The 17713-nt window shown below is 31.8% G+C and overlaps 1 protein-coding gene across 2 annotated transcripts in view; it reads left to right on the top strand.

Annotated features, from left to right (window-relative positions):
- PRRC1 (proline rich coiled-coil 1) overlaps window positions 1-17713 on the top strand; it is a 43091-nt gene that overhangs the window by 7081 nt on the left and 18297 nt on the right. Inside the window, exons 1-5 of one of the 2 annotated variants that reach the window (XM_051994546.1) lie at window positions 3547-3654; window positions 7449-7568; window positions 11159-11575; window positions 12755-12906; window positions 15384-15486. In XM_051994546.1, the coding sequence (XP_051850506.1) occupies window positions 7469-7568; window positions 11159-11575; window positions 12755-12906; window positions 15384-15486 (772 nt within the window). In that variant the 5' untranslated portion in view covers window positions 3547-3654; window positions 7449-7468. Of the gene's footprint in view, window positions 1-3546; window positions 3655-7448; window positions 7569-11158; window positions 11576-12754; window positions 12907-15383; window positions 15487-17713 lie in introns of those variants that run through there. The other variant, XM_051994538.1, reaches the window with a different exon arrangement.

Genomic DNA, 17713 nt, shown 5'->3' with positions numbered 1-17713 from the left:
GTAAGATTTTCAGTGTTTCCTTTACATAATTATGAGCATCATAGATTAAAGACAGTTCTTGATTTAAATTCTCATTAAGCAGATTCAGGCTCTGGTATGGGCAGTTAATGGGCCCTACACCAAGAATCTTATGCTCAGGCACTGAAGCTCTCTGGCCTGGGGTGGGATTCCAGAAACTGAAGCCACTCAGGTGTCAAGGTTAGGGCCACTTGGAGCCCATTGAGTGGAGAGGGAGTTCTGGTGAACTGTCTACAATCCACTTAAGCAAAAACTAGCTATATTATCTTCATTTTCCTTAATTCACTGTCAGTTCATATGTCTTTTCAACTTTCCTTGAATTTTGCATATTCTTAATTTCTTAAAATGTATTAATGTTCCATTACATTCATGTAAAAGATTGTTTAGTTATTCCTCAATTGATAGGCATCCTTTATTTTCTAGTCCTTTGATAAAATAAAAAGTACTGTTATAAATATTTTTGTCATAGGCAAGTTACTCTTCACAGATAATATTACAGCCTATCTCTGGTTAGGATTAGATGAGATGATGTTTGTAAAGCACTTATCACAGTATCTGGCACAGATTAGGCATTTAATAAATATTTGTTCCCGTCTTCTTTTCTTTAAATAGTAATTTCCTCTAGTAACTGAGGTCTTTGGGTTTATTAAACACAATGCAACTGTACTTGCTTCTCTATGTTTTACATCTATTATGTTCCACTGATTGTCCCCTCTTAAAAAAAAAAAGTACCAAATCATTTAAATTTTTAATGCTTTGTAGGAAATTTTGTAATCTGACAGATTACCTTTTTTGCATTGTTACCCATGAGATTGTTGAACTTTTATCTTTTCATATTCTATTTGATATATTCATATGATTATTTTTCATTTGTCATCTTTATTTCTAACTTTATAAGATATTCTTATGGGAATTTGGGATAGCAATTAAGTATATAAATTAGGAAGTATTACTTCCTACTCATGAGCAGTTAGTATTTCTTCAATTATTAAGGTCTGCTTTTATTTCTACAAAGAATGTTTTATACTTGTCAGGATAGCTAAATCATTGAAAATTCCATGTGGTGAAAATTGGGGGGAGGAATACTCTGCTTTAGGCCATTATGGTGTAAAAGTTGAGGAACAGTTAGTCAATGAAAGAGGAAAGGAGATCAGTTCATTCTCACATATAATTCCTGAATCAGTACATTTCCAGGTGTTCTATAACTTCTGTAATTTTTGTATATAGCTTCTCTTTCCAGCTGATAGGTTCTGTTGCTTATATACAGGAATGCTGATGATTTATGTGGGTTTTTTCTCTATCCTTTGCTAGGTAATTGTTTCAATTTTTAGTTGACTGATTTCTTTCATTATACTATCATATCATCTGCCAAAAGCATTAATTTTGTTTTCTTCTTGTTTATGCTTGTTTCCTCAGCTTCTTTTTCTTGCCTTATTTCTTTAGCTAACAGATCTTTAGTGATATGTTAAAATAGTAGTGTTGATAATGAGCATCTTTGCCTTACCTCTATTTTATTGGAAAGGCTTCTCAACTTTTCTCCCCGATATAAATTGTTTGGATTTAGATAGATATTATTTAGTGAGAAAAGGACCATTATTAGTTCTTAATAGAAACAGGTATTATGGATTTTGTCAACATTTCCCACATTGATTAATGTAATTTGGTTTTTATTGCACTAACATGATTTATTATAATTTTAGTCTTCTTCAAAATGACTTATTGTATTTGTAGTCTTATACTGAACCAACCCTTTGATTCCTTGTATAAATTCAACCTGGTCATAGTATATAATCTTTCCATTGTCTTATTATAACCTACTTGCTAATATTTTAATAAATTTTAAAATCAGTATTCATTAGAATTATTGGTCTTTAGATTTTTTTCTTTGCTTTGTTTCTTCTTGCCTTAACTATCGAGCCATATATACAAATACAATCCAAAGATGGTATCAGAGATTGTTAGGATGTTTTCTAATTGCATCATTTTACATAATATTGAAATTAATTATTCTTTGACTATTTGATAGAATTCATTTATAATTCTGTATGATCCTTGAGTTCTTTCTTTCATTGGTCATTTAGTCTTTTCTTTTGCCAGCCTTGGTATTTTGTAATTTTTAATTCATTTATATTCTCTAAATTATGAATTTTGTTATATGACCAAGTAAAGTGATTTCTTATAATTATCTTTATTGTGAATTCTTTTTTCCTTTTAATATTAAGAATTTTCTTTTCTTTAAAATTAGATATTTTTCTGTTTTGTTTTTTTTTTTAATCTTGGTTTTTTATTAACCAGTTGAGATTTTTTTTGCTTCCAGTTTGATTTCTTCCTTAATATTCAGAATTTTGAATTTGTTGTTTAGTTGATGATTTTAAATTCAGTTTTTCATGTCTTTTGGATTGCAGAAGCCATTATTTGATTTGTTCTTTTGTTGATGAAAGCACTTTCTAGGTGTAGTTCCTAATTGTCATCATTAATAAAATTTTCTGTTGTTTGTATAAGTTGTTCTTTGATTTACCCTTTCTATATAGAATTATATTATTTAGTATCCAACTAAAAAAAATTTTAAGGGCCGGGTTTTTTTTTATGTAACTTTTATTACATTGTGATCATTAAATAATATATTTAGCATTAGCATTTCTGCCTTTATATACTTTCTATTGAAATATTTCTGCCTCAGTATCCTGTCATTCTTTGTAAAGGTGTCATGTGTAGTATAACACAGATATGCAAATTCCTTTCTGTCCAATTTCATTAATCCCCTGAGATCTATTTCTCTTAAGTATTCTTTAGTTGTACATGCCTTCAATGCATCCCACTATAGTGTATATAGTAGTGTTCTTTTTTTCTTCTTCCAGTTTAATTATTTTCTTTCAATCATATAAATGTAATGATATATTAAGTATTGATATTGGTTTGTAATTTTTTTTAGAATAATAATGACTAATATTTATTTAGAATTTTAGTTTTGTAAACTAAAAACTTTTCCTCACAACAATCCTATAATTTAGCTTATCTAAATATTATCCCTAGTATACATATGAGAAATAGACTTTGTGAGTTTAGGTCAATTACACATGATCCTATTAAGTATTGAATCCTGTCTTCCTGATCCAAGTTTTGTTTTTTTGTTTTTTTTAATTTTTTATTATACTTTTTTATTTACAAGATATATGTATGGGTAATTTTTCAGCATTGACCCTTGCAAAACCTTCTGTTCCAACTTTCCCCTCCTTTCCCCCACCCCCTCCCCTAGATGGCAGGTAGACCAATACATGTTAAATATGTTAAAGTATATGTTAAACACAATATATGTATACATATCCATATAGTTATTTTGCTGCACAAGAAAAATCAGACTTGGAAATAAGGTAAAAATAACCCGAGAAGGAAAAAAAAAATGCAAGTGGACAAAAACAGAAGGAGTGGAAATGTTATGTTGTGGTTCACACTCATTTCCCATAGTTCTTTTGCTAGGTGTAGCTGGTTCTATTCATTATTGAACAAATAGAACTGATTGGAATCATCTCATTGTTGAAAAGAGCCACGTCCATCAGAATTGATCTTCATATAGTATTGTTGTTGAAGTATATAATGATCTCCTGGTTCTGCTCTTCTCACTCAGCATCAGTTCATGTAAGTCTCTCCAGGACTCTCTGAAATCAGCCTGCTGGTCATTTCTTACAGAACATATGGTTTGATTTCTTCCTTAATATTCAGAATTTTGAATTTGTTGTTTAGTTGATGATTTTAAATTCAGTTTTTCATGTCTTTTGGATTGCAGAAGCCATTATTTGATTTGTTCTTTTGTTGATGAAACTATATGTAAATATTATCCCTAGTATACATATGAGAAATAGACTTTGTGAGTTTAGGTCAATTACACATGATCCTATTAAGTATTGAATCCTGTCTTCCTGATCCAAGTTTTGTTTTTTTTTTTAGTTGATGAACATACCATCAAACATGGTATATTCATATACCACAACTTATTCAGCCATTCTCCAATTGATGGACATCCATTCAATTTCCAGTTTCTAACCACTACAAAAAGGGCTGCCACAAACATTTTTGCACATACAGGACCCTTTCCCATCTTTAAGATTTCTTTGGGATATAAGCCCAGTAGTAATATTGCTGGGTCAAAGGGTATGCACAGTTTGATAACTTTTTGAGCATAGTTCCAAATTGCTCTCCAGAATGGTTGGCATTCACAATTCCACCAACACTGTATCAGTGTCCCAGTTTTCCCACATCCCCTCCAATATTCATCATTGTCTTTTCCCATCATCCTAGCCAATCTGAGAGGCTGTAGTGGTTTCTCAGAGTTGTCTTAATTTGCATTTCTCTGATTAATAATGATTTGGAGCATCTTTTCATTTGCTAGAAATAGTTTCAGTTTCTTCGTCTGAAAAATCATCTGTTCATATCTTTTGATCATTTATCAATTGGAGAAATGACTTGATTTCTTTAAATTAAAGTCAATTCTCTATATATTTTGGAAATGAGGCCTTTATCAGAACTTTTGACTGTAAAAATGTTTTCCCAATTAGTTTTGTTTGTCTAAAAACTTTTAAACTTGATATAATCAAAATTTATTTTGTGATCAATAATGATCTCTAGTTCTTATTTGGTCACAAATTCCTTCCTCCTCCATAGGTCTGAGAACTAGCCTATGTTCTTCTAATTTATTTATAATCTCATTATTTATGCCTAGATCATGAACCTGTTTTGACCTTATCTTGGTTTCAATGTTAAGTGTGGGTCAATGCCTAGTTTCTGTCATATTAATTTCCAATTTTCCCAGCAGTTTTTGTTTTTTAGTTTAAACAAACTAAATGTATTCTTATCCCAAAAGCTGGGGTCTCTGGGTTTGTCAAATGCTAGATTATTAAAGTTATTGACTATTTTGTCCTATGAACCTAACCTATTCCACTGATCAACTGGTCTATTTCTTAGCCAATACCAAATGGTTTTGGTGATCACTGCTTTATAATATAGTTTTAGATCTGGTACAGCTAGGCCACCTTCATTTGATTTTTTTTTTCATTAGTTCCCCTGAAAGTCTTGACCTTTTGTTCTTCCCAATGAATTTTGTTATTTTTTTCTAGGTCATTAAAATAGTTTTTTGGGAGTCTGATTGGCATAGCACTACATAAGCAGATTAGTTTAGGTAGTATGGTCATCTTTATTATATTTGCTCCACCTGTCCAAGAGCACTTAAATAAAATCAGATCTAACCAATTGGAAAAATATTATGTGGAAAGTGTTTTGTAGTTTTGCTCATATAGTTCCTGACTTACCCTTGCCAGATAGATTCCCAAATATTTTATACTATTAGCAGTTACTTTAAATGGAATTTCTCTTTGTATCTCTAGCTGTTGGATTTTGTTAGTGATGTTTAAGAATGCTCATGACTTATGTGGGTTTATTTTGTATCCTGCAACTTTGCTAAAGTTGTGGATTATTTCTAATAGCTTTTTAGTAGAATTTCTGGGCTTCTCTAAGTATACCATCATATCATCTGCAAAGAGTGACAATTTGGTTTCTTCATTACCTACTCTAATTCCTTTAATCTCTTTCTCAACTCTTATTGCTGAAGCTAGCATTTCTAATACAATATTAAATAGTAATGGTGATAGTGGGCAACTTTGTTTTACTCCTGATCTTATTGGGAATGGTTCCAGTTTATCCCCATTACATATGATACTTACTGACAGTTTTAAATAGATGCTACTATTTTAAGGAAAAGTCCATTTATTCCTATACTCTCATGTTTTTAATAGGAATGGATGTTGGATTTTATTAAATGCTTTTTCTGCACCTATTGAGATGATCATGTGATTTTTGTTTTTTGATTATTGATATAGTCAATTATGCTAATAGTTTTCCTAATATTGAACTAGCCCTGCATTCCTGGTATAAATCCTACTTGGTCATGTGTATTATTCTGGGGATGGTTTTCTGTAATCTTTTTGCTAATATTTTATTTAAGATTTTTGCATCAATATTCATTAGGGAGATTGGTCTATAATTTTTTGTCTCTGTTTTCAACCTACCTGGTTTAGGTATCAGTACCATTTCTGTGTCATAAAAGGAATTTGGTAGGAGTCCTTCATTCCCTATTTTTTCAAATAGTTCATATAACATTGGAGTTAATTGTTCTTTAAATGTTTGATAGAATTCACATGTAAATCCATCTGGTCCTGGTTTGGTTTGTAATTTGTTACCTGTAACTTCCTGCTTATATTTATGGTAATTTTATCTGTAGTCCTGATTGCTACCTCTTTGTTTTTTAGTTTAACTGAAGCCTAATAGATTTTGTTTTAGCCCCTCATTTTTTGTGAATTTTTGTATTTCTTGTAAAGTTCTTGTAAACAACATATTATGGGGGTAGCTAGGTGGTACAGTGGATAGAGCACCAGCTCTGAAGACTGGAGGATCCAAGTTCAAATGTAACCTCAGATACTTAACACTTCTTAGCTGTGTGACCTTGGGCAAATTACTTAATCCCAATTGCCTCAACAAAAGAAAAGGGAGGGGGGAGGAGACCTCAACATATTATGTTAGCTTTTGCTTTCTAATCCATTTTGGTTTTTTCCATTTTATGAGTTAATTCAATTTATTTAGAATTATGATTGCTAATTATATATTTACCTTTGTCCTTTCCTTATATTTTCCCCTTTCCTACTTACCAACTCTTTCATTAGAAATAAGAAGATGGTAGAGGAGAAGCAGTTTGTCTCATGCACATGATGTTACACATGACACAGTATTTCTTCTTGCTATTGCTTCTTTGTGTCTTAGCACATTTGTCTACTTCCTCCTCCAGGGAAGATAAGTAATAAGGATGACAAAAGTAAAGGAAAATGTTCTTAGAAAGGGGCATTTAAAAGAATGTTACTAAGAATAAGAGGTGGAAGGTAGATAAGATTTTTAACTACTCTTTGTTTTGTAAATAGTATATTATTTTTTCCAATTACAGGTAAAGATAACTTTTCAACATTCATTTTTTAAATGAGGTTTTGAGTTCCAAATTTTTTTTCCTTCTTTTCTTTTCCCTCCCCAAGAAGGCAAGAAATCTTCTGTCATACTTGTGATTTTTTAAGTCTGATTGATGAGGTGAAATTGTTGACCTACAATTTATAGAGTAGGTTATTGAGAACCTAAGTGACTGGAATCTAGGTTTTCCTGACTCCCAGATCAGCTATCTATGTATATGTTACCTTTCATATTCATCAAAAACAAAATATGAATGCCATGAGACCATGCTTTTCACATTAAAAGTTTTAAGGACTTCATTCTACCTTAACATTTTTTTAACAAAATGCTTTTTCAAAAAATTTTAAATAATTAAATGTGAATGTTTACTTGACTGTGCTAACTCTGATTTTTCCTGCTTTTTTTTCCTGACTATAACACATTTACAGTATATGACAATCAAAGCAAAATGATGGAAGAGAGTGGAATAGAGACAACGCCACCTGGAACACCTCCACCAACTGCTGCAGGAAAAATATTTACAACATCTACTACTGCTATCCCTCTAGGTATATGTGGCTGCTCAGTAGCTAATTTATTGAGGATTTTTAAAAAAAATCTTTGCAAATAAAAAATGTTAGATTTTTTTCAAAATTAGTAAAAATGTACCTTTCAAAAAGTACTTTTTAATACAATTATAGTATTTATGAGAGAGAAGAATTTGAAATAATTAAGTATTTGTTGTACTTTTTGTTCAGCTGACTCTTTTAACTCTGATTGGGATAATACTGGCAGGTTTTTTCCATTTAATTCCAAAAAAGGAAAATATAACTCATGAATAGAATTGTAGTTAAAAGATTGGGTGAAGGGAATATAACTAACTGACTAATTTTGTCACTAGGTGTCTATATTGCTTAAAATGAGGGGAACTTATCCTTATATTTAAAACTGAAATTTAAATAAGAAAACCATAGAAAATATAAATAGGATTTAAAATCCTATTATAAAGGACTTCAGTCACTCATATATTCTATTGATTTAATATTCAGTGTTGTTTATCAATTTGTATTTGACATTGTATATCATTGTATGGTATTTGTATGCAGAATAATTACAATTCTTCTTTTTTGTAATAATAAAAAAAAAAATCTCAAAACATTGATTGAATGACTTCTATATACCAGACACTTGTCTGGTAAAGGAAGGCAAAAGTTTCAGGGAACTCTAATCTAATGCAGGAGACAATGTGCAAATAAGATATATAGGATAAGTTAGAAAAAATTGCCAAGGGGAGGCACTATCATTAAAGAGAATAAAAAAGATTTATAGGTGTTGGGATTTTAGCTAGAACTTTAAGGAAGCCAGAAGGCAGACACAGTAGAGAAGAGAATTCCAAGTTTGAGAAATAACCAGTGAAAATGCATGGTTGGTGTTCAGAGGATCTTTTTCCATTAACTACCATTTATTAAGTGCCTGCTTAATGTTCCAGGTATAATGTTAAGTTGTAGGGATACAGAGAGAAGCAAAAAACACTCCCTGCATTTAAGTAAGTCGTAATCTAATGGAGTTAATATAGAAACAACTATGTACAAATTTTTAGCATTAATTGGAAATTTTGAACAGAAGGAAGACACTAGCTTTAAGGGAAGCTTCCTATAGAAAGTAGAGTGTTATCTGAGACTTGGGAATGGGGAGGCAAGGAAGCTAAGACGCAGAAATGAAAAGGGGGAGCATTCTAGGTATGGAGGACTGTCAGTGAAAATGTTTGGAAGGAAGAAATGAAGTACCTTATTCAAGGAATGGCTAAGGAGCTCGTGTCATTAAGATCACAGACTATGTGGAGAGGCCTAAAGTATCAGAAAATTAGACATATAGGAACAAGCCAGGTTTTAAAGGGTTTTAAAAGCAAGCAGAGGATTTTTTGTATTTGAACCATGAGGTAATAGGGGAACTTTGAAATTTATTAAATAGTGAGGTCAGACCTGCATTTTGACAACTGAGTGGAGAATGGACTATAGTGGGGAAATCCCTTGCTGTAGGGAAACCAACCAGAAAGCTCTTATAATAATTTAGGCATGAGGAGATGAATAACTGTACTAGGTTGATGGCAGTGTCAAAAGAGCATATTTGAAAGATGCTATAAAAGTAGAATCAATGGAATTTAATTAAACATGGGATGCTAGAGAGAGACAATACTTAGGTTGTGAATCTAGTAATCTAGCTAACTGGGAAGAGAGTGGTATTGATGATATTAGAGAAGTTTGGAAGAAAGTTTATGGAGAAAGAAAATGAGTCCAATTTAGGGCATGCTGAGTTAAAGATGTGTATGAAACATCTAATCTGGCTGGCAAGTGATTTTTCTGTTGTGCAGTCATTTTGGTCATGCCCGGCTCTTTGTGACTCTATTTAGGGTTTTCTTGGCAAAAATATTGTAGTGGTTATTTCCTTCTCTAGATCATTTTATAGATGATGAACTAAAACAAACTGGGTTAAGTGGCTTGCCTAAGATCAAGCTAGTAAGTGCTTGGGGCTGTATTTGAACTCAAGTCATCCTGACTCCATGTCTGGTTTCTGATCTCATAATTCAACAGAAACTGCTCTTTCCAAAGTTATTGATAGTCTCATAATTGCCATACCTAATGATCTTTCAGTTTTCTGTAGATTCCGAGTCAATCATCCTTTTTTTACTTGATATTCTCTTCTCTCTAGATTTTTAAAATATTACTCTGTTCTGGTTCCTTCCTACTTGTCTACTTCTTTCTCTCTGTTCTTTGCTGGATCTTTAGCCAAATCATATCCACTAAACATAAATATTCCACAGAGATCTGTCCTGGGCTCTCTTTTTATCTGCTAAATACTTTTTCACTTGATGATTTCATTAAGTCCCATAAAATCAGTTATCATTTCTATGTAGATGATTATCATTTATTTATCTATAAGTCTCTTAGGGCAGCTGAGTGGTGTAGTTTCTGTTGAATTATGGGATCAGAAAACAGACTTGCAGATGGATGAGGGATTAAAAAGAAAGGAAATATCAATTATAGATAGTTTCTCAAAGAACTTAACCATGAAAGGGAGGAAAGAGAGAGGAGAGTGGTAGGATGACTGGAATGTGTGTGTGTGTGTGTTGGGAGAGAAGTGAGTTGTGTTTATAGGTAGCAGAGAAGCAGCCAGTGAGACAGAGAAGATTGAAAAGAAAATGGGAATGGAAGAAGGGACAATTTGCTGGAGAAGGCAGGATTGCATAGGATCACTGAAAAGTTATTGCTGTATGTAAGGTAAGAGTGGAAGAAGAGATAGTGGGGGAAGGCATCTGAATTGTGAGATGAGGAAAAGGGAACAAAATAAAGTTCTTTGTAAGTGGCCTCAGTTTTTTTCAGTGAACTTTGAGATAAGGGTCTCAGCTGAGAGAGGATGGGGTGTAGCTTGAGGAGGGATGAAAAGGTTTGGGAAAGACACTGGTAAGTTGAATAATGAATTGATAAAAGAGTCACAAAAGGATGGCCTTGTTGCAATAAATGCTCAGGTCAGTTTACATAACCAATTTGGATCCAGTTAGTTTTTCTCATGATTTTCTCCAGCTTATTTCAGAGGGTGAATAGGAGAGGAGACAGTGGCTGATAGAATTAATCCAAGATTGAGATTTGGGGTTAGGGTCTTGAAAAAAGGCAATAGAATTAGTTTTGATGGGGCAGAAAGGAGAATGTAGATAAAGCTAGGAGGAAGTGATTAGGGAAGAGGTAGAAGTTATCTCTATCCAAGTGGGTTTAATAGTGTTCTTGAATGTTTTCTTGCAGTTTTCTGACTGAAGTTTTAAAATCGAGAACAGTCAGAAATGAATGAGAAGCAATGAAAATTTAAAGCCATTAAAATAAACACCTCTCCAACTCATAATCACCATGGAAATTCCTTTTTATAGCTAACATGCTTTGATTTACTTTGTTATTAGATTTTTTTCTTGTTTATAAAGTTATTGTTGAAACTCATTTGAGCCAAATTTCTCTTAATTGATAAGCATGTGAGGGATTTTTCAGTAATCTTTTCACTAATGATTATTGGAGCAGTATTTTGATAAATTTGACCATTGAAAGAAAATTATAAAATGATAAAGAAGTTTTTAAAAGATATTGTCAATAATATTTTGATTTTTCCCCTCCAGCTTGGAAGAAGTCATTTTCTTCTACTTATACAACCCCAGTGCAATCCTTACCACCACAAACATCCTCTACAACTGTGCTATCATTTGGTTCCATGAAGAGTTCAGCTTCTTTTTCTTTTGTACCACCTTCACCAGTTTCTGTTATTTCATCTTCTGTTTCTGCTACCCCACCTCCTGTTTGTATAGTTCCACCTCCCCTTTCCTTTTCAACTGCTACAGTCTTCAGTAGTGATGCCCCTCCCCAGTTTTCACCCTTTCCTAAAAGTACTGCTTCAGTCACTGTTACTCCCCCTCCTCCTGCGGGTCCTCCTACATCAGGATTTTCTGTTGATTCAGTCTATGACATCACAAGGGGTCATGCAGGAAGAACTCCCCAGACGCCTTTGATGCCATCGTTTTCTGCACCTTCTGTTACAGGTAGCTCCTTTTTTTTTTTTTTTTTTTTTTTTTTTTTTTGCAAGAATTTTCCTAAATATATTACTCAGTATTTTGGTTCCAGTAGCACATGACCTTATGTGTGCTTGCTAATGAAGTTAAATGAAACTTCAGTCATAAAACATATTTCAGAATTGCATTTTGAAGACTTACAGTAGCTTAAACTGAGTTAACTTAAAGGCAATTCCAGCAGAGTACCTTAGCTCAGAATGCCCAACCAATCTGAAGTGGACTTTAGTATAAACCTTGCTTTGGATTCTATATTTATTTTCCAAGGACCAGATAAATCCAGAGTCTAGTTTTATTCTTTACTATATTGGTCATAGAGTAATGACCTTCTTTGATGTAATGAGTCTTGAAGAGCACTTAATGAGATACAGAAGAGTTGAACTCTGCATTAGTGGAAGTAATGTTCATTGATGAAATTTATAGAGCTTTGAAGTATTGAAACAAATATGTGTTATATCCATCTCTCTCACATACACACACATACACTCTAATACTCAAGATTTCAATAGTGTATATAAATAAGTTTATTCTTAAATCAGTTTAAAGTCATTTGGATGAGTTATATATACAGATATTATCCATGCATTGCAGATAAGGCTTATTAAAAAAAAAAAAAGAAGGCAGCTTCTCTTTAGATGTTAAGTTGTAATTAAATAAAAGGTATATTGAGTTATCATTCATGAGAATATCTCTAAATCTGAAAGTTGGTAGAAAGGAAGAGTGGGGAAAAGGGATGATGATTCCCTCTCCAAATTTTTGTGAGGTTATGTAACATGGAATTCAGAGAAGGGCTTAAGAACATTTACTTAATTAGCTTTATGTAGACAGTAGGTAAAACCTCAGAGAAGGGCAATTTGAGCCATTATCACTAGATAAATCTTTTTAATTTGGAATTACCCAAACTAGAAATAGATGGGATGTAAATATTCTGTAAAAACCTTGTGGTTTCCCTGGGATGACCTCTCTGAAGTCAGTGAGACTTCCAAATATTAATAAATGATAAAAAAAAAACCCACATAATATTGCTGAGATTTTTGCTTTGGTATTTAGAATTTAAAACTGATTGACCTATTTTTAAAGATATATAACAACTGAATTGCTAATCTCACAGAAAAAGCAAGTGTATGTATTTTTTAAAATGTTTTTGTTTAGTGCCAGCTCCCATTTCTCAACAAGCCAGTTTAACATCTGTGCCACAAGGAACTGGAAGTGGCTCAGCTATCACTTTCCCAGAGGAGCATGAAGATCCTAGATTGGCGAGTGTTCAGAATGAATCTGCTGGTGGTATCTGGGGTTTTATTAAGGTAAAGTATGGTGTTTTTTTTACTTTCTTGAAGAGGGGAACAAAATAAAGAAGTGCTTTTGTTTCACTGAAACAGAATTAGGATAGCTCAAATTAAATAAACTCCTACTTAAAAATTTTAAGTTGAATAAAAATTCATCAAAATGCCATCAAAAATCTGATTAAATATATATTTAAAATATATTAAGGTTTAGTGATCACTACAGAAAAATGTAATATTTGTCATCTTTTGATATGGATTAATCTTTTGTTTCTAGTTTATTGAAATTTCCTGAGGATCTGCTATAGATTTGTAAATAAAGAAGTGATCATCTTTCTACCCAGTTGGAAACAGTGTTGTCAGTCTAAGAGTTTTTTAAAGACATAAAGAAAATTATTGTTTTCAGATCTTTGATTTGTTTGTATAGAAATTTGTTCATATTCACATGTTCATATGCATATATGTACGTAAAGTAACAGACCATATTATTCATGTATCTTTGCAAATTATAGTACAAAAACCAGTCCCTCAATAGTACAGTGTTTTAAGAAGGTAAAGATAGATAATTTCTTTAAAGTTTTATAGCTCTATGAGTGAATAAATATGAGTAGGGAAGGATAATATAAATATAAAGAGACTGCATATGAATAATAATTTAGTGCCCCCATGTAGCTCTCTAAACAGTAAGCTACAGATGAGTTGATCATCTGCTTTGGGGTGGTATGGGAGTTTTTATATCAGGAGTTCCTTATGCCAGACTTCAGAAAAGAATATAAGAAACTAGTTGTGTGATAGACCTTTTTAATCTCAATTCCCCACCTTGTTTGAGTGTTTATTAAGGAAATGTAGGCATAGAATAATGACATGCTATATCCATTCGGTACCAGCTCATAGGATGAACATTATTAATCTCTTTGTCTGAAGCTGTCACCACATGAATAGCAACTATGGTTGCTATTTTGGATGAGTCTAGCTCAAATCAATAGTTAATTAAACAGTATATCAACACCAGCAAAAGTAATTTGAAGCCATATTGAACAAAGAGAATAACATTCTTATTGTCTGAGATGTGAGTATGTATATGTATGTTTATGTTTTTATATATAAACATATATATTTGCATATAAAATTATGTTGCTGAAGCTAGCTAAGTCATTGATCATCGTACATTTTATAGTGTTGGTAGTGCTATGATTATCCCCATTTTATGGATGAGGACACTAAGTCCAACAGATTAAGTGACTTGCCCAAGTCACGTAGCTAGTATGTATCTGAGGCTGATTGTGAACTCAGATCTTCTTGACTTCAAGTTTAGCAGTCTATTCACTGTATAACCTAGATTTTTAAAATTCTGAACTTAATAAAGATCAAATGAAACTAGTATTTCCATGTTAATAATAGAATAGAAAAGACAATCATATGAAAGTGAGAATCTTTGTTTTCTTTTTATATATAAAATTAACATAGAATTCTTAAATTTGTTCTACTTGTCTGTTTCATTCTAATCTTTTGTGCATTAAAAATGTTTCAGTTGACCTGTTCTATCTTTTTGGGGGAGGGGAGGCAAGGGTTGGGAACCACCGTATTTTTAAACTTCCTCTGTTCCTCAAGTTGAAAAAAATTAAAGGAAAAAAGCAAATATGTAATTGAGCAAAACAAAATACCACTTTGAAAAGACACTGTCTTATCCTGCATCTTGAATCCATCACCTTTTTAGGAGATGGATAGCATGCATCTTCATTCCTTTGGCATCATGGTCATTACATTGTACATAGTTCTTAAGTTTTTCAAAATTCTTCAAGTTCTTTTGTTTTATACAGTGTTTTTCTGGTTGTGTTCACTTATTCTACATAAATCCATGCAAATCTTTCCAGGTTTTTCTCAAATTGTTCCTTTCATCTTTTCTTAACAATGCAATAATTTTCTATTTCATTCATATTTCTTAATTTGGTCCATAATTAAAAAAAAATTATGGGCTCCTTTCTCTTCTTTGATTTCTTTAGGGTTATAGTTAGTCTTGTTTTTAATTGGAGAATGTACATCTTTATGAAAAATAACTTCTGAACCTAGTTTGATTTATAATTTTTTATGTTTAAAAGTAAACTCAGAATGCATAAAAAAATAAAACAGATTTAATAATATCAGCATAGTTTCTTTCACATAAAAGCTACCAGTCTGAATATAATTTCTCTTATGTAAATACAAAAGTATTTCAATAGTCATAAAATATCTTTAATTCTAAAGATATCATTGTTAATTGCAAAGATAAGTTTGACTTTAACCTTTCATGGGTATGGAATTTTGAAGGTTTCTACAGTAAGTTAAAAAAATGTAGTAAGAAAATGATGCTCACCTTAAGAGAGTGAAAGGATGGTTCAGATTTATTGTTGGAATGAGTGTTTTTATGTTAAGAGCTTACAACAAGAAAATATTTATAAACCATCATATACTCAGTGGTAAATGTAACTTATTTTTACTTATTTATTTCTGTGATGCAGGGTGTGGCTGGAAATCCTATGGTGAAATCCATGCTTGATAAAACTAAACATTCAGTAGAAAGCATGATTACTACGCTGGACCCAGGCATGGCTCCTTATATCAGTACGTAACTGAATCAAACTACCAACTACTAGCTTTGATGCCTTGTAAAGTTTAAATGGATCATATACTATTTTGTAATGAAATAATTGTGGGCAAGTGTATACTTGCATGTGAAACTTAGAAGAATAATTAAAACATTAGCTAATGGTTTAACCTATTGTAAATAGACTTTTATTTAAAAAAATTAGTAGCATATTTTACTTTGAAATTATTTTTGCTCAATACACACACATACATATATATGTTTTAATTAAAAGTTTTTATAGAGCATATTTTATTTGTAGAGTCATCATGGTAAAGTTAACTGGATTTAGGGTTGGAAAAATGTGCTCAGATACTGCTTCTCATACTAACTTTCTTACCTTGGGCAAAGAACTTAACTTCTTGGTCAGGTTGCTGGGATTTTTGGTATAAAGAAGTCGAAGTTCCAATTGTTTAATCATCAGATCTATTAGAAAATATAGAATTAGAAAAATGTTTATATAGCTCTGTCAAGAAACAAGTTTAACTTGAGACACTAGATCTAATATACCCTTGTTAAAATTCTAATAGGAAATACTAGAAAATGCCAGCACTACCTGATGTAGTAGTGTTTTACATTAATTTAGAATTTAAAACAGATTGGTCAAAATTACATGTTATAATGTTGTAACATTCTTATAGTATGGGATAAAGAGTTTGCAAAAAGATACAGTATTCATTTTATTTTTATTATTTTTTAAAATAGCTTTTATTTACAAGCTATATGCATGGGTAATTTTATAGCATTGATAATTGCCAAACTTTTTGTTCCAATTTTTCCCCTCCCTTCCCTCACCCCTTCCCCTAGATGGCAGGGTAACCAATACATGTTAAATATGTTAAAGTATAAATTAAATACACAATAAGTATACATGTCCAAACAGTTATTTTGCTGTACAAAAAGAATCAGATCTGAAATAGTGTAGAATTAGCCTGAGAAGGAAATCAAAAATGCAGGCGGACCAAAATATAGGGATTGGGAATTCTATGTAATGGTTCTTAGTCATCTCCCAGAGTTATTTCACTGGGTGTAGCTGGTTTATTTCATTACTGCTCCATTGGAACTGATTTGGTTCATCTCATTGCTGAGGATGGCCAGGTCCATCAGAATTGGTCATCATATAGTATTGTTGTTGAAATATATAATGACCTTCTGGTCGTGCTCATTTCACTCAGCATCAGTTCATGTAAGTCTCTCCAGGAACTAATCATCCTGTTGGTCATTTCTTACCGAACAATAATATTCCATAATATTCATACAGTATTCATTTTATGAGAATGAGCTAAGCACAATCTTATCTTAGATGTTAGTGTCTTCTGTTATTTAATTTTATATGCTAAAATTTTCATATAGGCAGTTTTGCTTTGGTTATCACATGATATAGGAATAATATGCCAACAATTTTTTTTCTTGCAAAAAATTGCACTCTTATTTCTGATGTTACTTGTTGGAAGTAGAGGAAGATTTTTAAAGCAGAGTTTATGTAATCTTTATGGCATTATCTTGATGAGGATAACTAGAGATAAGCATAGGTGATGGTGTTAATGCTTGTAGTTATTTAAAATCCTTTGGCAACAAAATGAGGTCTGTTTGTAGTAAAATTACATTGATTCTGATCTTGTAGAACTGACTTTTCTGTAGATAACACTGAAGAATCCAGTACTCTGTTTAGTGTCAAACAGATGAGGAATTAAGTGACATTCTTCTTTCATGAAGCTGAATGTTACTAATCTTTAAACTTTTTATCCTGTCATTCAGAGTACTTTAAATAGGCATTGAATCTCTGTTCATTGTTAATTCTTACAGTAAAATAAAAACACATAAAAAACAAGCTTACTGACCATCTTTTGATGGTTTATTTTACTTTGGCTTTGATGAACATAAAGGTTGAGTTTCGATACATGCTATCATTGATACATGCCAACAAAAGTCTGTTTTTTTTTTTTTTTTTTACAAGAAAATAATGGCATCCCTTTAGTCTCATTATCAGATTTATGAATATAATGATGAAATTGAACATTGTAAACATTTGATAGTTTTATTAGGTCTAGAAGTTTGTTTTATAGATCTAAAAATTATTAGATATGTATATATCAACTTCTGTGTTGAAATTCCAGGTTATTTAAGAAATAAAAATAGCAATTCAAATCTCCATCTAGAACTGGCTTAAAAATTTCTCAGTATTACAATTGAGCTAATATACTC

Source organism: Antechinus flavipes, chromosome 1 (assembly GCF_016432865.1).
Source record: "Antechinus flavipes isolate AdamAnt ecotype Samford, QLD, Australia chromosome 1, AdamAnt_v2, whole genome shotgun sequence".
In the NCBI taxonomy this organism is placed as follows: Eukaryota; Metazoa; Chordata; class Mammalia; order Dasyuromorphia; family Dasyuridae; genus Antechinus; species Antechinus flavipes.
The sequence above is the reverse complement of the archived record's forward strand: the minus strand, read 5'-3'. Positions and strand labels throughout refer to the sequence as shown.